Source organism: Cebus imitator, unplaced genomic scaffold (genome assembly GCF_001604975.1).
Source record: "Cebus imitator isolate Cc_AM_T3 unplaced genomic scaffold, Cebus_imitator-1.0 Scaffold384, whole genome shotgun sequence".
Lineage (NCBI taxonomy): Eukaryota > Metazoa > Chordata > Mammalia > Primates > Cebidae > Cebus > Cebus imitator.
The window spans coordinates 864,978-891,688 of NW_016107699.1; the positions used below are offsets into that span (position 1 = coordinate 864,978).

The 26,711-nt window shown below is 55.6% G+C and overlaps 2 protein-coding genes across 6 annotated transcripts in view; both read right to left on the reverse strand.

The window, feature by feature from the left end:
- NAP1L4 (nucleosome assembly protein 1 like 4) overlaps window positions 1–26,711 on the reverse strand; it is a 65,850-nt gene that overhangs the window by 1,920 nt on the left and 37,219 nt on the right. For 2 of the 5 annotated variants that reach the window (XM_017507731.2, XM_017507732.2), the window contains exons 12-15: window positions 26,208–26,327; window positions 23,552–23,581; window positions 23,040–23,096; window positions 16,952–17,205 (exon numbers count right to left, since the gene is read on the reverse strand). In XM_017507731.2, the coding sequence (XP_017363220.1) occupies window positions 17,167–17,205; window positions 23,040–23,096; window positions 23,552–23,581; window positions 26,208–26,327 (246 nt within the window). In that variant the 3' untranslated portion in view covers window positions 16,952–17,166. Of the gene's footprint in view, window positions 1–16,044; window positions 17,206–21,074; window positions 21,113–23,039; window positions 23,097–23,551; window positions 23,582–26,207; window positions 26,328–26,711 lie in introns of those variants that run through there. The other 3 variants (XR_005196758.1, XM_017507730.2, XR_005196759.1) reach the window with 3 other exon arrangements.
- On the reverse strand, window positions 2,164–3,176 carry PHLDA2 (pleckstrin homology like domain family A member 2). The gene is made up of 2 exons (XM_017507736.2): window positions 2,635–3,176; window positions 2,164–2,414 (listed from the first exon to the last, which is right to left on the reverse strand). The coding sequence occupies exon 1, from the start codon at window positions 3,074–3,076 to the stop codon at window positions 2,645–2,647; it is 432 nt and encodes a 143-aa protein (XP_017363225.1). The 5' UTR covers window positions 3,077–3,176; the 3' UTR covers window positions 2,164–2,414; window positions 2,635–2,644.

Genomic DNA, 26,711 nt, shown 5'->3' on the forward strand with positions numbered 1-26,711 from the left:
CGGAAGCTGCCAGCCACCCAAACCCCAGAACTGCACCACGGAAGCTGCCAGCCACCCAAACCCCAGAACTGCACCACGGAAGCTGCCAGCCACCCGAACCCAGAACTGCACCACGGAAGCTGCCAGCCACCTGAACCCCAGAACTGCACCACGGAAGCTGCCAGCCACCTGAACCCTAGAACTGCACCACGGAAGCTGCCAACCACCTGAACCCCAGAACTGCACCACGGAAGCTGCCAGCCACCCGAACCCAGAACTGCACCAGACACGCTGCCAGCCACCTGAACCCCAGAACTTCATCAGACGCTGCCAGCCACTGGAACCCCGGAACTGCACCAGGGATGCTGCCAGCCACCCAAACCCCAGAACTCCTGGGGTGTACCCCTCTCTCAGCCTCTTTGTCCTATAGCTCAGTGGTCCCAACATTTTCTGCCCCAGGGACCAGTGTCATGGAAGACCATTTTTCCACGGATTCGGGTGGGGGAAATGAAACTTTCACCCCAGATTACCGGGTGTTAGATTCTCATAAGGACACCCTCCTAGATCCCTCCCATGCGCAGTTCACAATAGGGTTCTCGAACCTATGAGAATCTGCCGCTGCCACTGACCTGGCAGGAGGTGGAATTCAGGCGGGAATGCTCGCCCCGCCACTCACCTCTTGCCTTGCAGCCAGGTTACCTGATTTGCTGGCCAGGACACCTACTGTTGGCTTCCCAGCCTCCTGACCACAGCACTTCCCGACCCCTCACCCCCAGTCCCCAGCCCTGGGTTCTGGGGAGAAGAACTGGGCATGGGGAGCCGGCCCAGCCACTGTGACCCATTGACCCATCTGGAGAGAACAGGTTCTCCACAGCCTCAGCGAGGGTCTGCAGCTGTCTCCGAGACCATGAAGGCTACCCCTCCTCTCCTTGGGCTGCCTTGAAAAGAAACTGTTAAAACGTGGACTCCCCAACTCTTAGAATTCCACTGTCCTCAGAATTTGAGGAATTCCAAAATTCCTCAAACTGGAAGTGGCCTCAGAGCTCAGGCCAGATTGTGCCTCTGCTCAAAGCCCCCAGGGGCAAGGTCTCTCCTGCTGGCCTTGGACGTCCGTCCAGGTGAGGCTCTGGGGGGCAGCTGGGAGGCCCAGGAGCCCGGCCAGGGCAGCGTCCTCAGCTGCTCTTTTCTGCCTTTGCAGAAGCCCCTGCCCCATTTGCCTGGGGCTTCACAAAGCGTGCTGGGAGAAACTTCCTGGCAGGAAATGGTTTCTTCTGCATCTAGCACCAAGACTCCCACAGGCCATGCAGCAAAGGGACAGCAAGGGACAGCACTCTCCCCGCCCTGACCCCAGACCAGCTAAGGGGCTTCGTCGGCCCCATAGCAACACAGATTAGGGCCCGATTCTGGTACTTCTCTGCCTCCCCTACCGGCATCCCTCCAACCAGCAAGGTTCCAGAAATGAAGGCCCCATCCTGGGGCATGGAGCCGTGCCTGTGCCCCTGATCAGCTCCTCACCAGGAGCCCTTCTGGGTGGGGGACACACTTCCTGAGCCCTGTCTCGGTCCCTCCTTGTCTTTCAGAGAATGCAGCCAGGGAGGGCAGCAGCTGTGCTGGTCTGCTATCTCAGGAAGAGGGGCTCAGGCCTCTCCATCCCAGTGTCCTGGGAAAGCACCTGGATGTGCAGGGACCTCTGCCTCCTGCCCCAACATCAGAGACAGCCCAGAACTCTCTCTTGTTCCCTCAAAAGCAAAGGTGACCCTGCCCACCCCACACTGTGGGCACAAGCCAGGATCGCTGGCAACAGGCAGCCAGAGGGCTGAGGGTTTCCCTCGGGTCTGGTGCCAGGTGGTGTGTGGGGAGGAGGGGTTGCTGGGGAAGGTCCCCCACCACAGACAGCAACAGGGCCATGGTCCCCCACCCTGTCCTCCCAGGCTCAGTTCCTCAGGACACAACAGGGAGCAGAAGGTAGCCAGGTCAAACCCCAGGGCACTTCCTGGCCTCCGGGGAGGCTGCTTGGAAGGAGGGTGTGGACCCTGCCCAGCAGATGACACGATTCATTTATTCATTCAAAGACGGTTGCCAGCGCCTTTCACACCAGTCCGGCAGGACTGGATGAGGGTGACCTGCCCTTCCCTTCCCAGGCCTCCACCCTCCCAGCAGGAATCTCACTGAGCCACAGCCGGATGGTAGAAAAGTGAACTGGCCAAATTTATTTGCGGTGGGCGTATCAATGCAAAAACAAGATATCAAGACTATAAAATATGTGGTTACAAAGAATCAGCGAAATAAATACATAGATATTAGATAGTCCAATAACTTAAGGCGCCCGTGCTGCGGGGCGAGGATCCGCGCGACCGGCAAGGCGTTCTGCTGCTGCGGGGTTGGTGGGCGCGGGCTGCGTCGGGACCCCGGTCCGGCTCGTCCACTGTGCGGCCCTGTGGGAAAAGGACTGGGTCAGGGAGCTGCGCCAGGGCCGGTCGGGGTCCAGCCTGAGAGGCCCCGAGACCCCGGCGCGAGGGGAGCAGAGCGATCGCGGGGCGCCGGGTCCCGAAAGAGCTGCAGCGCCCCGCCCCGCCCCCCGCCCCGCCGTCGGGCGTGGAAGTGGCTTTTCCCGAAGGCCCCGGACCCGGCTATCCGGCGCGGGCCGGCACTCACCGCGGCGGGCTCATGGCGTGCGGGGCTGGGGCTGCGGGGAGGGGTCCGAGGGCTCCGCGGCCTCGGCGGGTGCGGCGGGTGCGGCGGGCGCGGGGCGCTCCTGGCGGCTGCGAAAGCCCTGCAGGGCGCGGCGGTTCTGGAAATCGATGAGCGCCAGCGCGATGGCCGCGTTCCAGCAGCTCTCGCCCGCGCAGCGGAAGTCGATCTCCTTGCGGTCCGTGGTGACGATCGTGAAGTACACGTACTTGCCCGTGCGCTCCACGCAGTCCACCTTCAGCAGCGAGTGGAAGCGCAGCTCCTTGGGGCGCGCGCGGGGGCTGGCGGGGAACAGGCTCAGGCGGTCGGAGGTGAGCACGCCGCGCTTCTTCTTCCAGAGCTGGAAGAGGCTGTCGCTGCGCTTCTCCAGCTCGCCCTCGCGCAGCACCTCGTCCGGGGACTTCATGGCTGGCCGGGTTCGAGACTGGGGGCGGCAACACGGCGGCGACGAGGGCGGTGGCGGCGCCGGCTCAGCGCCTCGTGGCCCCGGCGCGGCCTTTATAGCGCCCCTCCCCGCCCCGCCCCGTCGGGCCCGCCCCGGCCCGCCCCGGCCCTCGAGCCACCGCGCCCACCTGCGCCCGCGCGCCCCGGGGCCATCTCCTCCCCAGCCAGTCCGTGCCCGCACGTCGCGTCCGTGCCCGCACGTCGCGTCCGCGCCATGGTCAGTTCCTGGCCGCCCCCTCCGGTCTCAGAAGCCCGCGCTCCTCTTGCCCCCGATGCCCCAGCGGTCCGACCCCGTGGCGTGACGTGAGGTCCCGCCCCGCCCGGGCGCTCGCCCGCACCGTCTCGCAGGCGGGCCCCGCGGAGGAATGCGCTGCAGCCAGCCCTGCCCGCGGTGACTCACGCTGGGGAGCCCCAGGAAGCACCCGCGGACCCGGGGTCGGCCCACGGTGGGGAGACAGCAGGGACCAGAACCCCACCCTCCATGCACCCGAGGGCCAGCCCTGCCGTTCTAGGGCTCCTGGGGCAGAAGGAGGGTCGAGACCCCCTTCCTTCCTCTCAAGCCCTGTCCGTTCCGTCCCCTTGGGGCGGGGGCGGGGGGGAGCGGAGGGGTCTTCCCATAGACCCTCTGCGGAACCAGGCGCCCAGCTTGCCACCCACGGGCTGCGCCCTGAACGACCTCCTCTCTCAGCCTCGGTTTTCCCTTCTGTGAAATGGGAACAGTAGCCTCTGCTGGGTTAGGTAACACGTAGAAAGGGCTGGAACAGCAACCCATAAAGCTCGGTCAATGGGAGGGGAAGAGGAAGGCCGTTCTCCTCCCTGCGCCCTCGTGGTGTCCCGAACTGGGGGACCGACTGCTCCGACCGCGCCCACGACCTGGACCGGAGAGTAGTCCCGGGAGCCGAGGGGTCCGGACCAGGTCGCGACGCCGGCTCTCTGGGCTCAGCCTGGGGGCGAGGGTCGGCGGGGGCGGCTGAGTCATCGCTTTCCAGCTGGGTAGACGGGCGTTTTATTTACCCTCTTCCTTTAAAGGGTTTAATAGACAGGAAGCGAAAGCCGGCTCTTCCTGGGTTCCCAGGGGTGGGGGTGGAGCCGGCCGAGAGGACCCCGGGACCCCGGCTGCTCCAGGGCCGCCACCTCCCCGCGCCCCCCGCCCCAGCTCTGCCCTGGGAAGGTTACAGCAGGAAGTCCCGCCTCTGGGGTCGGAATTGGTCTCAATGGCGGAGCCCACGCAAAATGAAAACGAGTAAAATTTACTTAAAATGTCAAGACAGTGGCCCAGACCTGGGACCAGCCCTGCCTCTACTGGCCCTTCAGAGTCGCTGTGAGGGATAAAGAGGCAGCTGGCTCAGAGGAGCTCCCGGACCAGGTGCTGGGAATGGCATGCAGGTGGCAGCTGCCCGGTGGTCCCACCTGTGTGGCCAGGGGACCTGGCTGTGGGCAGGGGCGTTGTGTGGAAGGGCAGCGCCGGCAGAGGGCAGGGTTGGGCTGTGCCAGGCACTTCCCTTCCTCCCAGCCCCACCTTGGAGAGACACCTGCCTGAGACCTGCAGGTCAACACTGCCCCCTACCTGACACCTGTCCTTCAGCGGGGCTGGGATCCTGTGGAGTGAGGGAGCAGCAGGATGGGCGGGCAGGTGAGGGGAGACTGGTTTTCGGCGGGGAGAGGGGGTTCCAGCATTGGTCGGGAGAGGCTGCAGGAGGGATTCGGACTCTGGTGTTTCTTCTTTCGCTGCTGCAGGGCGCTGGGCTGCTGGGCAGTGTGACCTGGGCAAGAGCCCTTTGGGCTGTGGAAGAGCAGAAGCAGCCAGCAGCAGAGTGATCTGTCACTGCCCGAAGGAGCCACCATGACTTGCGGGTACCCATAGGTGCCTGGAATACCCCCAGGCCCAAAAGCCTGCCCATCCCACCCAGGCGCCAGCCTGTGGAACCTCGGCTCCAGGAAAACCCCCAACACTCAGCCTTGCTTAAGCACCTATTGTGTGCCTGCAGGCCTGGCTGGTGCTTGGTCCCCAAAGGAGGGAAAGGAGTCCCTCTAACCCTCAAAGGCACAGCATGTACATGAGGATGGGAATGGGGGGTCAGGGTTACTGGGGGCCGAGAGGACAGCTGGGAGGACACTGTGGGGAGGGTGTGCCCTGGAAGGTCTCCAAGGAGACCTTGAAGGGCCAGTCGTGCCTGCATGCCACCACTGTGCCCAGCCTCCACCTAACCCAGAGAGCCCCTCAAAGTGAGCATTCCAGCCCCTGCTCCACAGAGGAAGAAACTGGTTCAAGATGCAGAGGCCTTGGGGGAGGGACAGAGGACAGGCAGGAGCAGACCAGAGGCTAGGAGAAATGAGGGGGAGGACACGGGTTTGGAAACCAGGGGAGGCCAGGTGAGGTGAGCTCTCCAGCCCCGCCCAGCTCCTCTCTTGCCTGCACCCCAGTGGCCCTCTCAGGGGAGGTTGGGAAACTCAGTCCCCCGAGGGCAGGACTTGCAACCCAGGGTGGTGCTCCAGCAGGTGGGGCAGGAGCTGGGAGGCCAGGAGGTGGGGGTGGGCAGCTTCAATTCAGAGGCCCCGCCCTCCTGGCCTCCCTAGGGGGCTTCCCGCCCATACAGCCCCTCTCTGCTAGTCCCTTCACGGATGATGTCAATACCTGGGGGCTGTGGGGGTGGATGGCCCTTTGGAAGCTGCTGGAAATCAGGTCCAAGCCCTGGAGGGGAGCAGATGGCCAAGGCCAGGCCTCCCCAGGCAGCTTCTCTGCCCATGGTCCCTGCCCCAGGGGCTCAATCGTAGTGGCCCTGGCCTCCCCAGCAGCTGCTAGACACCCTGGGACCCTGCTTGGCCGAACTAGCTGGGCCTGGTTGCGAATGTGGGCGCTGGAGAGAGCCAGCTCTGAGCCCGACCAGCCCTGGACCAGCAGATGACTTCAGGAGCCCCCAGGGTGTCTGTATGTTCATGGGCAAAAATAATCTACAGCCTCAGGAGGTGAGAGGGGCTTGGAGGAGACCATGGCCACTTGGCAGGTATTTGCAGGCAGGGGCCAGAGCCAGCTCCCGGCTGCCCCTGTTCTCTCTGCGCCCACCGTCCACCCGAGGGCTTGATCACCATCACTCACACTGCCCTGTGTCCCTCCGAGCCACCCACCCTCTGCCAGCGCCCCCCAGCCTTCCTCACCTGAGGCCTGAGCCTCACCTGGTCCCACCTTCAGCTGAGTGGTGCCCCCAGGAGGAGCACTGGCCCCAGCTGCAGATGAGGAAAGTTGGCTCAGGGGTGCAGCGACTTGTCGGGGTCACATTGCCAAGGAGTGGCCCTTTCCCTGGCCCCAGAGCAGGCCTGCCTGAGGGTGGCCTCTGGAAGATGAGGACTGTGGTGCCCACTTCCTGGGATGGGGTGGGGGGAGGCAACAGAGTGCCAGCATGGGCACACCACACGAGGGTCTTCTGAGGAATGTCCCTCCTAGGGCCATTTGGTAGCCAAGAGCCCTTTGATAGCCGGAGCCTTCTCCAGCACGGCAGAGATCGGAACGCGATGTGGGTCCAGCTGCACCCGCATGGGAACTGCATCGTGAGTGGGTTCTGGGCCCCTCACATGCTGCAGACGGAGGAACCATGGGCCGGACAGACACCAGGGCCAGGCGCCCGCAGGGCGGTCAGCGTGGCACTGCCCCATGCAAGCTCTGTGCTGTCGTCTCTGCCTGTTGGGGCTGCTTTCTTGGGTTTGCAGGGAACACGGGGTGGGGGTTTCAGAGAGGTGGTGACTCACTCAGGTCACAAAATGGCCGGTGGGGCCACATCCACCAATGCCCCAATGCTGCAGCGCCCTCTGGCCAGGGGCAGGAAACAGCCCTGATGTTCTGTGACTGCTTCTCAGGATGGGGAGGGGGCTCTGCCTGGAGTTGGTGGCGTCAGGCAGCACCAGTCCAAGCCAGGTTTACTAATATTTATCTGACGGGCCACATCCGAGATTCACGTGGAGCCTGAGCCAAGGGACCCACCCCCAGGCAGGCATTGGTGTGCAGTCCGGGTGCCCAAACATCTGGCCTGGGACACTGGCTGCCCTGTCCAGCTGCCTGGCCCCTTGGCGCCGGAGCCCAGCTGTGTGAGGCTGTCAGCAGCTGGGGCAAGATGCGGGCACCTCTCCGAAACTCCCTGAGTGAGGTCACTTCCTTGTGGTGACGAGGCCGGGCCCTCCAGGCACTTGCCCAACGAGCCTGGCCATCCTGCCAGCCTGTGAGGAAACTGTGTGTCACAGGGCCCGACCCAGGTGCCTGGGGCTCGGCACCGCCCTCTTGTGGGCAGGGTTGCTCAAGGACAGCCTGTGGAAGTGCCCACTGCTCTCCAGTTAGGAAGGCCCACCCCTTGCTCCTCTCACCTCCTCCAGGAAGCCCTCCCAGGGCAAACTCTGAGGCCTGCCTGCTGCCAACCACATACTGCCAGGCCGTGGGTCTCCAAGCCACCACCCACATGAGACTGGGGAGGCTGGGGAAGACCCAGGCTGCCTGGAGCCGCGGCGCCTGAGCAGGGCCCATGCGCCAGGGCCTGTGACTCAGGCCTGCCCTCGATCTGTCTCCTCCCCTCTGCAGCCTGAGGAGTGACAGTGCCCGTGGCAGGACCCACCTGGTTTTCAGGCACCCGCCATCAGCCTACCCTTGACCTGGCGGTGTTTCCTGTTGCTGTGTCTTTCCTGAGCTCTTCTGATGGAGTCTGACAGGCAGGTCCTGCTTTGCAAGGTGTTGGGGACTGAATGAGAAACCCAGAACACCCTTCTCCTTGGCCCCTGATGAGCTCCTATTTATCCCTCAGTACCCTGCTCAGAAGCTGTTATCAGCTACTGTTAGCTTCTGAAATGCAGTGACAATGTTTTATTCTTTGGGACCCCCAGGGACCAGCCCAGGCACTCAGGAAATGATTTGAAAACTGGGAGCTAAAAAAGCATCCTAATGCTGGGCCCAGTGGCTCATGCCTATGATTCCAGCACGTTGGGAGGCCGAGGTAAGCAGGTTGCTTGAGCCCAGAAGTTTGAGACCAGCCTGGGCAACAGAGCAAGACCTCCCATCTCCACACACACACACACACACACACAAAAAAAAAAAAAAAAAAAGAGCCAGGCGTGGTGGCTTTGTGCCCCAACTATTTGGGACGCTGAGATGGGAGGATCACTTCAGCCCAGGAGGTCGAGGCTGCAGTGACCCGTGATCACTCCACTGCACTACAGCCTGGGTGACAGAGCAAGACCCTGGTTCAAAAAATAAAGGTATCCACGTCATTGCCCAAAACGCCCCCTCTGTGCGGACCACGGAACGTGGTGCAGGCTTGAGCATAAGACCTGACAGCCCCCGGCCACCTCGGGTGACTGCAAGTGAGGACCGCCAAGCTGAGGGGCCTGTGAGGCAGAGTGGGGCCTCCGTCAGGCTGGTGTCATCTCCACAGGGCTGCTTGTGGGTGGTCCTGGAGCCTCCAGAGGTTGGGAGATGGGGCCAGGACACAGGAAGCTCAGGGGAGGGCCCTCTCAGCAGTCACTCCCAGATGGAAAAGAGCAGCCGCCATGACTGCCCTGCACCTGGCTTGTGGGGATGCCTCCAGAAGCTTGAAGGAGTGAACCAGTGAACAAAGGAACAGACACAGTGCAGGAAGGGAGAGAGCGAGGACTGAGGTGGCCCATGCTTTGCACAGGACTCAGATTGCAGAGTCGAGGGGGCAGCCTTCTCACAGCACAGAGACTGCGTCTGCTGCCCACCCTCCCGGCCGGAGCTTCTCATTCAGCGGGTCTGGGGGAGCCCTGGGAGGTGTTATGTCATTAATCCTTTCCAACGTTAAAAAATTGTTAAATACAGGCCAGGCACTGTGACTTGTGCCAGTAATCCAGTGCTTTGGGAGGCCCAGGCGAGAAGCTGCAGTGACCCATGATCACTGCAGTGACCTGTGATCACTTGAAGACAGGAGTTCAAGACCAGCCTGGGGAAGACAGCAAGAACCCATCTCTAAAACAAAAACCTACCAAAAATAGTAACCAATTGTTGATATAAAAAGTAAAAAAGGCTCACATCATTTCAAAGTTGACGCTGGGTGTGGTGGCTCATGCCTGTAATCCCAGCACTTTGGGAGGCCACGGCAGGCAGATCATTTGCAGTGAGGAGTTCGAGACCAGCCTGGCCAACGTGGTGAAACCTCATCTCTACTAAAAATACAAAAACTAATAATAATAATTAGCCAGGCATGGTGGCATGTGCCTGCAATCCCAGTTACTTGGGAGGCTGAGGCAGGAGAATTGCTTGAACCCGGGAGGCGGAGGTTGCAGTGACCCGAGATTGCACCACTGGACTCCAGCCTGGGCCACACAGCAAGACTCGATCTCAAAAAAAAAGAAAGAAAACAAAATTGAGTGCATCTCTCTCATGTCCCCACCTAGGGCCGTTCTCATCCTTTTTTGTCTGTCGGTCTGAGATGGGGTCTTGCTTATTGCCCAGGATGGAGTGCAGTGACACAATCTTGGTTCGCTGAACCTCCACCTCCCAGGCTCAAGCGATCCGGTCACTTCAGCCTCATGAGTGGCTGGGAAGACAGGCGCGCACCAGCATGCCCAGCTCATTTTTTTATATTTTTGTAGAAACAGGGTTTCGCCGTGTTGCCCAGGCTGGTCCTGAACTCCTGAGCTCAAGCAATCCACCCATCTCAGCTTCCCAAAGTGCTGGGATTATAGGCATGAGCCACTGAGCCTCGCCTCTTTGTTATTATTAATTTTTGAGACAGGGTCTTCCTCTGTCGTCCAGGCTGGAGTGCAGTGGCGCAATAATGGCTCACTGCAGCCTCGACCTCTTAGGCGCGTGAGCCTCCCACCTCAGCCTCCTGAGTAGCTGGGACTGCAAGGCACACGCCACCATACCTGGCTAACTGGTATATTTTTTGTAGAGATGGGGTCTCACTATGTTGCCCAAGCTGGTCTTGAATTTCTGGGCTCAAGCAATCCCCCTGCCACATCCTCCCAAAGTATTGGGGTTACAGGTGTGAGCCACTGTGCCTGGCCTCATCCTTCTTAAAAAAGCATTTACATTTCCTTTAATACATTTTTTTTTTTTTTTAAGACGGAGTCCCATTCTGTCATCCAGGCTATAGTGCAGGGGCATAATCTCGGCTCACTGCAACCTCTGCCTCCCGGGTTCAAGCAATTCTCCTGCCTCAGCCTCCCAAGTAGCTGAGATTACAGGCGCTCACCACCACACCCAGCTAATTTTTGTATTTTTAGTAGAGATGAGGTTTCCCCATGTTGGCCAGGCTGGTCTCAAACTCCTGTTTCAAGCGATCCGCCCACCTAGGCCCCCCAAAGTTCTGGGATTATGGGTGTGAGCCACCGTGCCCAGCCTCCTTTAACGATTAAATATGGGATTGCCCTGTGATCCGGCAATTCTGCTTCACATTCACATGCTCACAAGAACTGAAGTAGAGTCTCTCTGAGAGATCCACACACACCCACATGCTCAGCAGCACAAGTCACAGCAGCCAAAAGGTAGAAGCCACCAAGCGTCAGGTGTCCACGGACAGATGGGCACCCACGATGGGATCCACCCACACAGTGGAATCGTCACAGCCTTAAAGTGGATGGGAATCCTCACACAGGCTACAACTCAGACTCTGAGGGCACTGTGCTGAGTGAAGTAAGCCCGACATGAAGGCACAAGGACTGAATGATTCCACCTGCACGAGGTCCCAAGACTCGCCAGATTCAGACAGGTAGGAGGGCAGAGGCCAGGGCTGGAGAGGAGAACGGGAAGTGAGTGTTTAATGGGGACGGAGATTCAATTTGGGGAGAAGAGAAATTGTGGAGGCAGATGCTGGTGACAGATGCACAGTGTGAACATGCTTAGTGGCACTGAACTGTGCACTTTAAATGGTAAAGATGGCAGCTTTTGTGATGTACCTGCACCAGTTTTAAAATGCGCTTACATGTGAGAGTCCATGCATGCAGGGGCATGTTGCATCTCTTCCTGTGTCTGGGCCATTTCTCAGGAAGCCCCCCACCCCGCCCTCATTCTGTGGAATCCTCCATGTCTCAGCCACCCCTCGCGATGAATGGGCTTGGGCTGGGTCCCCTGGCGCCATCGTCATACACGGCACTGCCTTCCTGCACACCAGACGTGGCGCTGCTAGGCTAGTGGGGCCCCCGGATGTGTGGTGACTGCCAAGAGGACCCCCAGTGGGGCCGTGCCTATTCACCCTCTCCCCGAGGGCTGCAGTGCCAACCTCTCCACGGCCAGGCCAATGGTGGGCACTCTGTACTTTAAACAAAAGTCAAACTGGGCTGGGCACCACGACTCACACCTGTAATCCAGCACTTTCGGAGGCCAAAGTGAGTGGATCACTTGGGTTCAGGAGTTTGAGACCAGCCTGGCCAACATGGTAAAGCTCTCTCTACTGAAAATAGAAGAAATTAGTCAAGTGCAGTGGCATGTACCTGTAATCCCGGCTACTCGGGAGGCTGACGCAGGAGAACTGCTTCGCCCTGGGAGGTGGAGGTTGCAGTGAACTGAGATCATGCCACTGCTCTCCAGCCTGGGCTGGAGTGAGATCCTGTCAAACAAAACCTGGTGTCTTGTCTCCATGTACATGTCTCTGTCCTGGGATGGGGCGGCCGTCTCTCTAGGTGTCTGTGGCCTTTGGCATGGCTCTTTCCCCTCTTCATGTGCTTGGGTCTGTTTGAAAGGCCCCTTTCATAGGCTGAATGGTGGCCCCCCAAAAAGACATATCCACGTCCTACTCCCCAAAACCCATGGATGTGACCTTTGATGGCAAAAGAGTGAACATGACCTCAGTGGCTAGGGAGTGAGGGAGACGAGGCCCCCGAGAGCTGGAGCTCATCCTGGACTCCCCAGGTGGGCCACCGCGTGTGCCTCACAAGGGAGAACCACGAAGAAGCAGGCACAGGGTGAGGGGCCTTGTGAGACAGAGGCAGAGATTGGAGGGAAGTGGCCGCAAGCCAAGCAATGCCTGGAACCCCCAGATGACGAGAAAGGGTCCCCGTGTAAGGTCTGGTGTTCTGGTTCTTGGGGGACGGGCAGCCTGATGTAAGGGGGCAGGTTGAGACCCAGGGACGGCCTCAGGCCCTCGATGGTGGCCCCCACGCTGGGGCAGCAGACGCTAGCAACTCTGGCCAGCACCTGCGCCCGAGGCCCCATCTCCAGACGTCCCCTCTTGTCCTCCCGGCCCTGCACCCGCCTTGCTCAGTGAGGTACTGTCCTCCTTCCTCGACTGGCTCCAGCCAGGTGGGCCCTGGTGAGGGCCAGTGTGGGCAGTCATGCCCAGGTTCTGTGTGCCGAGGATGTGAGGCTTCTCCCCACGTCTCAGATGCAGAAACAGAACTAGGGAGATCTGGAAAGTTGGTGGACACCACAGACTTCTTGAGGAGCCTGACAAGGGTGCCCTGAGTGGGTCTGCCCTGAGTGGGGTCCTGGACAGTCGTAGCTGCCCCGTTTGTCCTGGCTGGGCTGGGCCAGGCTATTGGGTTGTCATGGAAAGTAATATCTGGCTGCCTCCCTGAGAACTGAGTCAGCATCGCCAGGACGGGCCAGTGGTTGGCACCTTGGGGACAGCCTGGCAGGCGGGGCCTCCCTCAGGCACAAGGTGACCTGCCCTCGGCAGGCCTCACCCTGCAAGAGCTGGGCCCTGGCTTCCGTCCTGAGCCTCGGGTCTGTGTCCCTTACATGGGGAAGGTCCCAGGTGCATGAGGTGCCTGGAAATCCACACCAAATCCAGCAAGTCAGCTCAGCCAGGGCCAGCCTCAGGAGGTGCCCTTCCCGGAGCCCCTGCCATTGGGGGCCACTGCTCGCCAGTGTCTCCCAGTGGGCAAGACCCACACAGCTGGGGCCCCTCAGACCCTCCACTCCACATGGGGATACTCCCGGGGGCGGGCTGGGGAGGAGGTGCCTGTCTCCAGCAGAAGGAAGCTGGGAAGGCACCTGTTCTGAAGGCTTCGAGGCAGAGCCCAAAGTCCACGCCAGGCTGAAAGGGAGCCGAAGGCCTCTGCCCACAGCAGCCCCTTCCGCAGGCCCAGGGCTCCCTCAGGGCTCCGCAGCTGTGGGTGGCTGAGTCTGAAGCGGTCTTCTCCCACCGCTGCCCCAGACTGTTCCTCTGTTGCTCACTGGTTGCCCAGCCCTGAGCCCAGACTCAGAGCCAGGCAAACCAAGAACCCACCAGGGTCAGAAATACCAAGGCCTCCACCTACCCACCCTGGCTGCCCCCTACCCAGCCTACCCCTGCCTCCCACCTCAGGGGCAAGCTTGGATCCTGGCAGCCCAGGCCAACTCAGCCCACCCAGTGATGGGGTTGGTGGCGGCCAGGGCATTTTGCGGGAGGGACAAGATGGGTGGGTGGCAGGAAGCCCTGGACCTGGGCCATAGGGAAGGAGGCCCTGGTCCCAGGAGTGGCCTTTGGGCCTGAAGAGCTTTGCTAGGCAGCAGGATGGGGGCAGGACGGGAGGTCTGCTTGGTCCCAGCTCCACATAAATGGGAGCCACGAGCCTAGACAGTAGACTGGCCAAGTAGGGGGACCTGGGGGACACACCACCTGCAGACCCGCACGCAGGCAGCTATGGACGAGGGACTCAGGTGGCCGGCCGTCAGCAGCAGCCGTCAGGTCTGGGGAGACACAGCTCCCAACTCAAGGGAAAAGCCAGAAGTTTAAGTGCAATCACCCTGTTCTGGGGAGTTTTGAAAAATGAGCTTCAGGCTGGGTGTGGTGGCTCATGCCTGTAATCTCAGCACTTTAGGAGGCCGAGGCGGGCAGATCATGAGGTCAGGAGTTCAAGACCACCCTGGCCAACATGGCAAAACCCCATCTCTACTAAAAATACAAGCATTAGCCCGGCGTGGTGGCACACATCTGTAATGCCACCTACGTGGGAGGCTGAGGCAGGAGAATTGCTTGAACCCAGGAGGTGGAGGTTGCAGTGAGCCAAAATTGTGTCACTGCACTCCAGCCTGGGCAACAGAGCGAGACTCTGTCTCAAAAAAAAAAAAAAAAAAAAAAAAAAAAAGCTTCATTGACAGCTAATTTACATACATCCAAATATGCCCACTTTTGAGGTAACTCAATGAGTTCTGACAAAAGCATACACCTTTGTAACCACTTGCATGACTCTAAAGGGTTCTTTGGTCAGTCCCCTCCACCCCCACCCCCACCCCAGGCAGTCACCAGCACCATAGGTTTTCGGGCTCTAGAACCACACAGAAACGGCCACTCCAGCTGCCATCCTCAGTGCCTGGCTATTTGCCATGCAGATTCATTCCCTCCTTGCCCAGAAGCACCCATGTGATGGCAGCCAACAGACGTGTCTGAGCCACCAAGGCAGGGGAGTGCCCCAGGCCCTGCCTCTTGCTATCTCCTGGGCTGCTCCCCAAACTCCTGCCCTGATCTCAGCGCCACTGGTTTGGAGTCTCAGTGCCCCCACGAGGTGAAAAGCCACAGGGAGCCCCTTGGCCCCCAGGACCAGGAAGGGAGCAGCCACCCTTTCCCCAGACTAGGCCGGGGTGCTGCCAGAAGCCCCTTCCCAGCTGCCTTCCAGATGGTGGCTCTGGGTGAACCTCTCAACCGCTCAGTGACTTTCTGTGATGACTGGTCTCTCACTGAGGTCACTGAGGTGACAATGGCCTGGGCCTGGGATGGTTCCTGGTCTCCGTGGTCACTGGAGAACCACTTTCCCTTCCTGAGATCCCCGGGAGCAGGCAGGACACAGTGGCCATGCAGGGGTGACACAAACCAGGCTCCTGGAGGCACCACCTGCGCCCTGGGACCTCCACACTCCCCAGGCTGCACCTGGAGGTCCCGTACCCAGATGCCCTTGGAACTGGGCAGCATCCACAAACCGTGCACCCCCAAGGTCAGATTCAGCGGGGGACACAGGAGCCCAGTTCTGTGAAGGATGCATGCAGGGTCCTCACACACCTCTCACTCAAAAGGGAAAACCCAGAGGCCCCAGAGGCCACAGTATCATCCCTTCCCCGACCCGTGCACATCTTATCTAAAACCGCCCAGCTGGTTGTGAGGGGCATTCCCCGCACCTGTGGAGCCCTTCCTGAAAGACACTCCAGACGCCCAGCACAGGGCAGGGTGCAGGGCTCCGTCTCTGAAGCTGAAGGCAGATCACTGTAAAATGGCACCTGCCCCTTGGATTATGGGGTCCGACCCGGAGCAGACCAACTAAGGACAGGGTGCTGCTCCCCCAGGTACTTCATAGGATGCGGACGGAGGAATGGGTGCAGGAAGCATGGACATCAGGCCTGGCAGCCCTTAGGTGTGTGCTGGAAGTGTGTCCAAACCTGCACCTCCTTTCCTGCTGCTCCCAGGGAGAAGGCAGCCTATGGGTGAGCTGGAGGCAGCAGGGCCGGGCGAGCCACATGGGGAGCAGGGAGCCCGCCCCACAGCTGCCTTGTTATGACGCCCTGCTGTCCGCCAGGGGGCGCTGCCAGGGCCGGGATTCCCACAGCCAGGTCAGGAAGAGCCAGCGCGGCAGGTGTCTGGGTGGAGCGCCTCCTCTCACTGGGGATGGACGAGACAGCGGGAAAAACCAGTGAGCAGGCAGACCCAACATGGGCTTTATCAGTAAGTTCTCCTCTTGGAGCCTTCTGGAGCTACAAGGCATCGTCCCACTAACTCTGAGAAATGAACCCCTCTTGGGGGTAGGAACAAAGACTTTCCCTGGACCCCCAGTGAAGCCGTGTGCATGCAGCAGCAACTCAGGTTGTAGAGGGGTGGCTACAGCGGCCTCTGCCTGAAACGGCGCTTTCAAAGCCTCAGAAACGAACTGTACAGTCGGTCCTGGAGCCACCAAGCCCAGGGCTCAACAGTCCAGCAGGGTGTGCCGCACACCTGAGCCGCTGGAGAGCAGCAGAGGGCGTCCCTCCAACCCCCCAGCCCGCTTCCCCCACCACACTCCCCTACAAAGAATCACAGCACAGCGCTGACTCCAGCTTTCACAACTTTAATAGAATACTCTTAACTATTCTGTACAAATTGAAAACACTGTATCGAGTTACAAATGTGTTCTAAGGTTAGGCTGTGCGGACACGGCCATCCCTGGCTGCCGGAGTGCCATCACCCACTGGAAACCCCACCCGCCAGCCGCCAACAGGTCACACCGAAGCCAGGACCCTCAGACAGGATGAATGGTGGGGCCCAGCAATGGGGCTCTTGAGAAAGCAGGACTTGACGCTCATATGCTCAACTGAAACACAGGGCTTCCCAGCCCAGCCCCCAGCTGGAGACGACCACCAGATGCTGGCTCCGGCAGCAGGGCGGTGCCTGCGTCACAAGGACACACTCGAGTCTTCAGTCCTGGTGGCAGGGAGCAACGTTTCTTCCGCACAGGCCTCACTCCTGCTAGGAAGTGGCACGGCACATCTTCCTGCCCAGGTCACCAAGGTGGTTCAGAAATGGTAAGGACGAGTGACAGCAAAAGGCCACAGTCCTCACAGGTAAGAAGGAATCAATAAATATGAGGTGACTCGTGGCAGCTCTTGCCCGAGCTGGTGTGCCACAACCCTGACCCACCCCTAAAAAAAGAAAGTCAAGAAGCAATGACCTAAGCAGAACACGGCCTACTCTACACAGCCCTTCGGAGATGATTAGCATACACGCGGCAGACTAAGCGGCTGCAAACAGCCAGTGGGTTTCTTCAAATAAAAGGGAAGAATTCAGTCCAACTGCAGGAGTGGTAGGAGAGGTTCTAGATCCCTGGAATCGCATCACCAGACTCGGCCCTTTTTGCCAAGTGACCCCCACCCCACCCCATGTGGTCTTTGGAGCCCCCCGGAGGGAAAGGCCCAGGCAAGTCCAGGGCTACAGGCACCAAGGCTGCTGAGGGTGCCGGATGAAACCTCCTATTTCTGAAATGCATTTCAGTTGCCACTGTACAAGTTAAGCAAAATAATAAGGAAAAAGGAAAAGTGAAAGTGAAAATCATGCACTTGAAAACGAGTTAGATGGAGCAAGCGCTGCCGACGGGCTGGTGCGGCGGCGAGGACCGAGGCCCCGCCCACAGGCCTGGCGTCCCCACAGTCTGCCAGGCGCCCGCCTCCGCTTCCTACTGCTGCTTGCACTCCGCCGGCTGGCTGGGTTCCTTCTGTCAACGAAAGAGAAGACAAGGCTTGTAGAGAGCAAAGCCGGCGCCGTTCACCAATTAGCTCCCATCAACAACGAAAACCAAGACTGAATGAGTTCTTTCTCATTGAAACAAATGGTTACTGCAAATATACTTTCAAATAAAAGTGACAAGAACAAAGCTAACTCTATTCCTGCCAAGTCAAAGCAGGGCTGCCTTTCTTGTTTTTAAAGATATGCCCGTGAGGCACTCAAATTCGAGGTGTGTTCAGCGGGAGGGTTTTGAGGCCCCTTAGGGTGGTGGAGCTTCAGGGGGCTGCCCATAAAAGTGCTGGGAAGCAGCCGCCCGCCCCCAAAGCACAGTGTGCTCAGCATGGCAGCTCACCCAGAAAGGCCGCCGCGAGGCCACCCCTCCTGGTGTCAACAGTCCTCATCTCTCAGGTGCACGTGTCTGGGTGGGGTGGACCCTTGGCTCTCAAGGGAAGCAAACCTCTCCTCTAGCGGTTTCCTGCTCTGGACTAGCGGGGAGGGCCCTGGCAGATCCATCCTCCGGTGCACCAACAAATGACGAGCTGCCCCTCCCAAGAGCTGCACCTGTCACTCACCCTCCCAACAGTCTCACCGAGGGGGAATGCTATCCTTCCAGTGACCGCATCCGGGAAGGATGGATCCTTCCAGAGGAATGGATTAAAACTCCAGTATTATCTAACACAGATCTCGCACCCCTTAAACCACATCCAGCAACTCCATGAATTTGTGTGGAGGCCAAAAATAGCCTATGAAATACATCACGATCTTGACAATGCTTCTGAGCTAGTAACTTTAGGAATCTGTAACCCATGATTTCTGGCTGAGATTACGAATTGCTCCAGATTTAATCCAGTATGCCTATGGAACCTAAGAACATTCACTGTATGGGGCAAAAAAGGCCCCTGGGTTCACTAACTGTCCTCTTCCACGCTGTAAGCTGAGGCTACAGTTCATTTTTTGGGAAATCACACTTAAGGGATGACAAAAGAAATGTATAAGGGATGCATAAAACCAGTCAATAACCCTGAACCCTGGTCCAAGCTCCCAATCTCGGCCACCCCACAGGCTGCCCAAGAGCCCAGCCAAGAGGAGGAGGCGGCTGACCGAAAACCCTAGCCAAAAGGATGCCAACTGAGACCTGCCAATCTGAGATTCGAGGGTAAACTGAAACTGGCCCAATGTCGTGGCCAAGGGCACGGAGCCACTGGCTTTAAGAGCGTGGGGGATGCAAGGTGCCCTGGGCAGGTGCACTGACGGGAGGAGTGGGACACAAGCAGCGTGCCACCACCAAGGGACTGGCCTAGAAAATGGGAGGTCAATAAAGAAGCTGTGCGGGGCCAGGGAGGACTGAGGCTGGTCACAGGATGGCAGAGACTCCATCTTTATGGACATTTAAGTTATACAAATACGTCATATCATACACAGGATTTTATAATTTATCCTACCACGGATTGAGCATCCCAAATCCCAAATCCGAGATACTCCAAAATTTGGAACTCTGAGTGCCAACATGACAAAGAAAATGCCCACAGGAGGATTCTGGATTTGGAATGCTCAACCAGAAATAAATATAAATTATCCTAAGTTGTAAATATTGTAATAAGTATTTTCAACCATGAGAATGTAGTTTCTATTTGTCCTAAATAAAACCAATAGCCGGGAATGGTGGCTGACGCCTGTAATCCCAGCACTTTGGGAAGCCGAGGTGGGTGGATCACGAGGTTAGGAGTTCGAGACCAGCCTGACCAACATGGCGAAACCCCATCTCTACTAAAACTATAAAAATTAGCTGGATGTGGTGGTGCACACCTGTACTCCCAGCTACTTGGGGAAGCTGAGGCAGGATAATTGCTTGAACCTGGGAGGCGGAGGCTGCAGTGAGCTGAGATGGCACCAGTGCACTCCAGCCTGGGCAACAGAGCAAGACAATGTCTCAAAAAAATACAAAAAAACAAAACCAAATATCCTGGGTGATGAAGACTGCTAGAGAGAACAGAGTCTGCATAGAACCCAGAGACCCTCAAGACTGGTGTTCTGACCCAGTGCCTTGCCGGAGGGGAGTGGGCTGGGCACCTGGCTGTGGGAAGAGCTGCTTCCCCTGTGCCTGAGGAAGGACAGCACATGGCCCTCCCCTGCCACGCTTTGGTGCTCACACATGCTGGAGCTTCTGCAAGTGAGTGACAGGAGTTTTAGAACTGACTTTTATAAATGAGACACCAGTTGCTTTTTAGCTTGTAACTACACGTCAAAGGATGACTGCAAATCAACTGAAGCATGCTCTATTTCATGTCACAAGAATTTAATGACAGTTTGGTCATTAATCAATGCTGACCTGATTATCAAGGGAGGGAGAGTTGGCATTTTAAAAGGCACCAACTAATGGGAAAAATCTCGTCTCTCATGGGACCATTTAAAAGGTGGGGTTTTCACAGACCTGAGAAAGGCAACAAAGACATGCCTCTGAACACACTGGCCCACAACAGCTGCACCGGGGAAGGAGCAGCCCCCAGTGCCCAGAGCTCTACGGCTGAAGAGGCCTCAGTGCCGCAGTCCTGGGGGCTGCTGCTGTCACACCCTGCCCTTCTCTTCCAGGGATGCATGCTGAAACAGGGAGGTGGCAGGCATCGAGGATTCTCTTCACAATAGCTGGTGGCGTGGGAGGAGTGGGTGGGGGTACAGGTAAAGTAAGAGTGGCTAAGCTCTTCAGACATTCGGGGACAACAGGACTAATGGCAGCTAGACACAATTTTAAACATGCAGGCAAATTCTCAAACCTGGCCCTGGAAAACAAAGTCGCTCCATGAGCTGCACGTGCCCTACGTCCTCTCATAAGTTTCCCATGGAAGCAGCCTACACGAGGAAGGCAGAAGGCGGTGGTGCTCAGACCTCAAGGACATCTGGTCTATGGGACTGCCAGGATTGTGCTGCCGCTCTGTGACAAGACCTTTAAAAACGGAGTGCCTACTTACCCCAGCATGCAGAGGCCCTGCCATGGCTGTGAGGTTTCTCAGGCACCTCTTGTTCCCACCTCTCTGCTTTCTCCCACTACCTCCCAAGAGTGCCACGAGAGAACGGGCCTTGTCACAGGCAAGAGCCTCTGTCCACTTACGGGCCTGCTGTCAGCCATTCCAGGACAGGGCAGAGCTACAGGGACTGAAGAAAGTGGGGATGGGGGCAGTTCCCAGGCTCACTGACGCTCACTTTCATCTACAACTGGTTCTGGCCTCATTCGGTTAGAGCACTCTGCACCAACCTCACAACAGTGCCTTCTGCTGCTGACATCCAAACAGATGCCAGTTCACGTTTTAGATAAAAAATGCTGGCACAGTAACAGCTCAGTCACCCCTTTGTGTACCTATTGGTCTGCACAAGACATGAATTCAAGAAGTATAAATATTCAACAGACACGTGTTGGTAATGACAGTGGGCCTATTTCAACTGCCACAGGGTGTGTTCTGAGCACAGCTCGGACGCCAACCGTGTTACGCTCTCTGCAAAGACTGTTTGCTTATGGTGGTCTATGCATGTCAACCTGCAGGCTGCTGACCATCCAGGCCCCTCTTGCTGGAAAGCAGTACCATCAGCAATGAAAATACCACCCAAGTTACATCTTTGTTACTTAGCAAGAAATACTGGGCTCAGAAAGCGGGGACCAAATCTAGGTCTGGGTTGTTGATTTTAAAAGTACATGTAACACACACTTGTAGAAAACACTGTGCTTTCTAACGCCCTATGTCAAACCTATGCCACAGGGAGTGTGCCTGGACAGCAGCTTCCTCTTTATTCAAAGTCAAAACAATGCATTGCATAAAGAATAGGTCAGAAGTTTGGAAGTTAGGTATGAATGGAATTCCACCTTACCTAGAAACGTATGAATGATTAACAGACAAAAATTACACCTAAATGGGGAAAAAAATTGAAAGGAACGGTCAGCATGAAAGAAAATGAAATGCACAAAATTATACAGGAGGAAATGGCCACAATTTCTCATGATACAAAAGGGCTGTGAGCTACTGCACTCAGGGTGAGCAGCATCCACACCAGGTCACACCTTCAGAAACACGCAGAAGCATGACTTTCGCGTCTATCAGATGCTCGATACAGAAACCTTCCTTCCTGCCTTGCTTTCGTTTGCCTGTGTAGCCTCTAACACCGCCAATCTCTCTGGAGAGGTGCATGCGACAGGGACAGCAGGCGGGGCCTTACCAGGCCACACATGCCTGGCAGTCTCTGAACTTCACACCATTAGCCTCAACATGTTTTTAGTCCTTTCTAAAAAAATCTGTCAAAGGCCTCCTGGGTGTTAGTATGTGTAATCCACCGCTGTGTGGTCTCTACAATGGCTGGTGAGAATGCTCCTGTAGAAACCTGGGACGTGAAAGGAGACTGAAGGTTGTCCAAGGTGACAGAACAAACGGGGCAGGAAAAGAGAAGTCAAGGCACAGAATACAAGGAGAGGGAGAGACAAGGGCAACAAGCAAGGACAGAGGCAGCTGTGCGCGGAGTCTGAGGCGGTGGCCCTGCCAAGTGTCCCCATTCCTTGCTTTACAACTGCAACCTTGAAACATGGCCCAGTAAGCACACGCGGCCCTTGGGGCCAGCAGACACCTGCGAAGCAGTGATGGGCAGCATTTATTCACCCAGAGCTGCTCACTGGCCGGCTGATAGCCCTCATCTTCCCTGTCCCCACACTGCGATCCACGCAAGGCAGACCCAGGCCTTGGTCTCTGCCGCCCTCGCCGCCCACCAGCATGGTGCTGAGCACAAGCATACTTTCAGCACAGAGTCCTCTCACATCAACAGGCCAACCTTTAGAAGATGAACATTTCCATGAGCATATTCCCAGAACAGCATTTATAAGGCACATTTTTTAAAAGTTTTAAAGACTCTTCTCCCATCCCTTTCCCTCAAGGAACCACTACTGTGAACATGCATTCATGGAAATACCGGGTTTTAACCAACTGAAGACAGAACCAGGTTATCACACCAACAGCATTTAGTGCACACTCCAAAAAACAAAGGTAAAAACAAGCAGAAAACATCTAGTCGGACAGAGACACACTACAAAAACACCAGGTAACGTTAGTATTCCGTCAGCCCATAATATACTTAAAAGAGGCAGGTGAACTACACATTTCATGTTTTACAAGAGTAAACTCTTATGACAGCTTCAGGATAACATTAAAACAGTTCTGACTCTAAGATGTGTCAAATGGTCAAAGCACCCTGATTTAAGTTACTCTGAGACCACAAATAAAGATCTAAATTTGCAGGTAAAATTAATGGGCTTGCCTACTCATTTTAAACTCAGTTTTCTTTAGTAAATCTTCCAAATTAGTCTTAAGTTGTCTGAGACAGATGAGCTACCTAAACATACCACCTGGGCACGTGCGGCCCAGGTGGGACCGTACAATGACGCCCACAATCCCACTTCTGTTTCTGAACAAAAACAGCCCCAAGGTCCCTTCTCTGCACCATTTCCAAACAGGCACAAATAAAAGTTTATTTATGTTGTCAGCTAAATCATCACCTTACCTTAAAAGAATGAAACATCTGGAAAATAAAAGTTGCTCTACTGAAAGAGTCTGTGTAAATAAGACACAGCTTGAGACAGCTGGAAAAGCTTTCACTGAATACGTACACTCGACACTCAATTTTACACTAAGTATCTGAATAATCATTCCTGTATTTTTCTGACACATTTTAAACTTTCTAATTAAGGAATAATGAATACTGTTAACACTACTGCCTCAAAGTGGGGAACATTTTAAAAAATCTAACAGTGCAGCATAATGAGGAGGTCTGGGTGGCCCCAAAGTTACCAACCTTGGGGTTAATTTCCACATCATCCTCATCTTCTCCCTCCTCGTCACCTTCTAACTCCTGTATTAAAAAAGTGAGAATTAGCTGGAAAGACATTTAAATTCTTGTGGCATTCACTATCCACAAACACAGGAGGGCAATGCGCTGCCTTAGAAGGAAATCAATTACCGCTACCTAGAAGCGACTCACCACTTCCTCTGGACACTTACAATTATTTCTAGGTATCTTTTTGTTCTCACAGATAACCCTAAAAGAAACACATTTCTGAAAACGTAGATTTTGCTTGTTAAATGATGATTTTCTAAGATACACTTTCTGCAGGGTCAAATACTCTGGAAACTGTCCCAGCATTTGCTATGCATTTCTGCTTAGTGTTTCAACAACACTGCTAGAGTCAGAGGCAGCTTCACCAAAACCGCGTGTAACACAGCCCCGTGAGTCACAATCTTCAAGCAGAGAAAGCCAAAGAAACGACATCAGGGAAGTAAGTAAAGCTGCATAAACCTGCTTCTTACCTCCTCTTCTCCTTCTTCACCTTCTTCAAACTGGAAAAACAGAGAAAAACATTTTTAGGTTTACAAAACATGATAGCAGCCTGCCGGAGACACCAGTCCCATCGAGTGACTGATCCAGCCTAAGAGCAGAAAGTCCAGCCACGCTGCCTGCTGGGCCTCGCCTGGCTGAAGAGCCATTTGCTTTGTGAGCACTGCATTTTAAAAGCATGCCAGGAGACTGAAAGTCACGCAAAGCAAGGGACAGGATAGGAAGCTGGTCAGCCAGGGTGTGCACTGGGCACAGCTGGGAACCTGGCATCACAGCTCTGCCCTGGCTGTTCTCACACTGAAGGGCAGGCACAGGAAAAGATTTTTGTAAACTGTTCAATCTGCTTTCTTTAGATTTTTTACAAGGCTGATCTAACCAGGAGCATAGTGTTACTGGATACAGGTATTTGGGTTATCATTTTACATCTCACACAAGATGAAAAGAAACCTTAGTAGAAATCTATTAAAACTTGGGCATTTTTTTTAAATAAGTAAAAACCAAGGTACTCAAAGGCGAACCTCCACCATTAGTCAATTGTCTTGAATCAGTTTCTCCTACATCCAAAGACATCACTGGACTGAAAATCAAGTTTCAAACATGAGACTTACACCACAAGCAAAACCATCTTATCACTACTGGTTGCATCACCGGGGCAGTACAGGAAAATGCAGTTTCATTTCTCCACATTTCCCTTTTGTTGAGCCCATACCACGTACTCCTCTGAGCCAACTTCAGTGGAACTCAGAAGGATCCTACTGCGGTGGCGTGGCCCAGCCTGAAACAAGAGTTCACTCAGCCTGCACCATGTGGCAGCCGGGATGAGATCTGACCATAGCACTGCACCCTTTCACTATAAGGATCCTAACCAGCCTCAGGCAGGGAAAGATTTAACAGTCTTCTGTTTCAGGTGGGGCTCCAGTGCCTATCCTGAGGCTCTGAGTCCAGCGATTCACCCTTGAGGTGCTGTGCCCATGGGCTCCTTCAGATGCATCTCCTGCCTGGGCAGAGCAGAAGCTGCCATATACAGGGAGACAAGACCAGGGCTCCCACACTCACTTCCTCCTTCAACAACTTTCTAGTGTTGGGGTGCGGTCTGGAGCGTACCATCATCAAACACTTTTTATGCCAACACTTACTGAATCACTGCTCCGTGCCAGGCGCTATGTGAAGGGCTTACCCAGTAACCAGAGTCTTTCCCATGAGCTCTACTTACAGCCGAGGAAACTGAAGCAAAAAGAGGCGGTGGAGCTACTAAGAGGGAGAATGGTGATGCAAGTCTAAGCCGTCTAATCTGAGCTGACACTCCAGCCTCTAAATGACTGCTCATCAGTAGTACCTATGCTGAACGTACCATGAATGAACACGTATACATTTACCACAAGCCACAGTGCTCACCAGCAGTACAGACACTGCACAGAAGTAAGCAAACAGCACACATGCACATTCAGATCTTTTAAATTGACGGTGTATGATCAAAAATGTATGAGATAAGCTTTCCAATGTGTAGCCACTAGCCCTTGGCTCACTATTTCAACCTAATTTAAATGGAATGTTCAGTTCCTCAGTCACAGCAGCCATATTTCAAGTACTCAAGTGGCATACACGGTCAGTCCAACTGCACTGGACCAAAGAGCCAGAGAACAGTTCCATCAAGAGAAGGTTCTACCGGAGAAAGTACCGGTCTAGAATCCATACAACTAAGTCTTGGCAGCTGCTTGACTGTCCATGTTCTCTGACCTACAATCACCTCCCAGCCTAGGGACGAACAAGCAAGTTGTGTTTCACAAGTTTCACACTGGCCTCTTCTCCCCGCGGGTGGAACTCAATACAATGGGAGAAGTGTGAGGAGATGCTGGCGTTTACTGCCAGGGGGCTAAGGCCCCTGAACACGCCTAAGCTCCTGCTGCCCTGTCTGAAGCCCCAACAGACCAGACCTTCTAAGAAAAGAAACCTAGCACAGCCACAAAACCTAAGAGCTCTACAAGCAACAGAATATCATCTAGAACATACCTCCAGTAACATTCTATAAAGCAAAACTTTATTTTCCACAGATCAAGACGACTCCAAGCTACCTGAGCCTTGGCAAGGAGCTTCTAAGCGTTGCTTCGGCTGTGCGCCCACAAGTTCTGACCGTGGAAATGCTGGCTTCCCTCAAGCCCAGAAAGGAAAGTGACATGCAATCTTGTTGTTTGCTTGGAGAATATGGGTTTTTTTTTTTTTTTTCCCTTTTTACCTAATCAGATAAAGTTCAGGAATTTCTATTTCTTGGGGGTTGATGAGCCATAGGGTAGCATGAGTCCACTGTCAGTAAATGTTTGCAGTGGCAAGACCTCCATGAAAGAGATTTTTCTCATGTTTAGAAGTTCCCTGAAGCTTAGGTTTTTAGAGAATGCTGTGAGTCACTGGCAATCAACTCTGAGACTGCCTCACTTTTCCTGCTGCGTTCCTCAGACTTCTCTTCCAAGTATATGTCCCCCACAACAAGGAGAGCAGCTTGGACTACATATCTGGCTGATGATGTAATAAAAAAATTAGGCACAGGGGTTTCCCAAGCCACAGTTCAGGGCCACCCTGCACCAACAGAGGTAAACACCCAGGTGGTAGCCAACCCCTTCCCCAGCTTCATACATTGTCATCATCCTCTATGGCCTCCCCAGTGAAGTACAGCACGGCCCGTGGGACTATCCGCTCACGGAAAAAGTGTCCAATTTCAAAGTCAGAGGCCAATGTGAATTCAGAATCTTCATCCTAAGGAGAGAAAGCCTACATGTTAACTCATTTAATGGGATAAAAACATTTGCTTCACCACTCTCAGCCAAACCTCAGCCCCTCACCTTTGATTTACTTGACTTAAAACACCAAATTCCTGCACTGCTACGGGACAGTCACTAGACACTCAAAATCCCTTTAAAACGACTTTAAGGGCAGTAACAGTGGCTCACGCCTGTAATTCCAACACTTTGGGAGGCCGAGGTGGGCGGATCACCTGAGGCAAGGAGTGCAAGACCAGCCTGGCCAACACGGTGAAAGGCCATCTCTACTATAAATACAAAAAATGAGCCAGGCGTGGTGGCACATGCCTGTAATCCCAGCTACTTGGGAGGCTGAGGCAGGAGAATTGCTTGAACCCAG

Excerpts from the sequence above, each read along its gene's own strand:
- PHLDA2 (XM_017507736.2), bottom strand. The coding sequence starts at position 3,076 with ATGAAGTCCCCGGACGAGGTGCTGCGCGAGGGCGAGCTGGAGAAGCGC.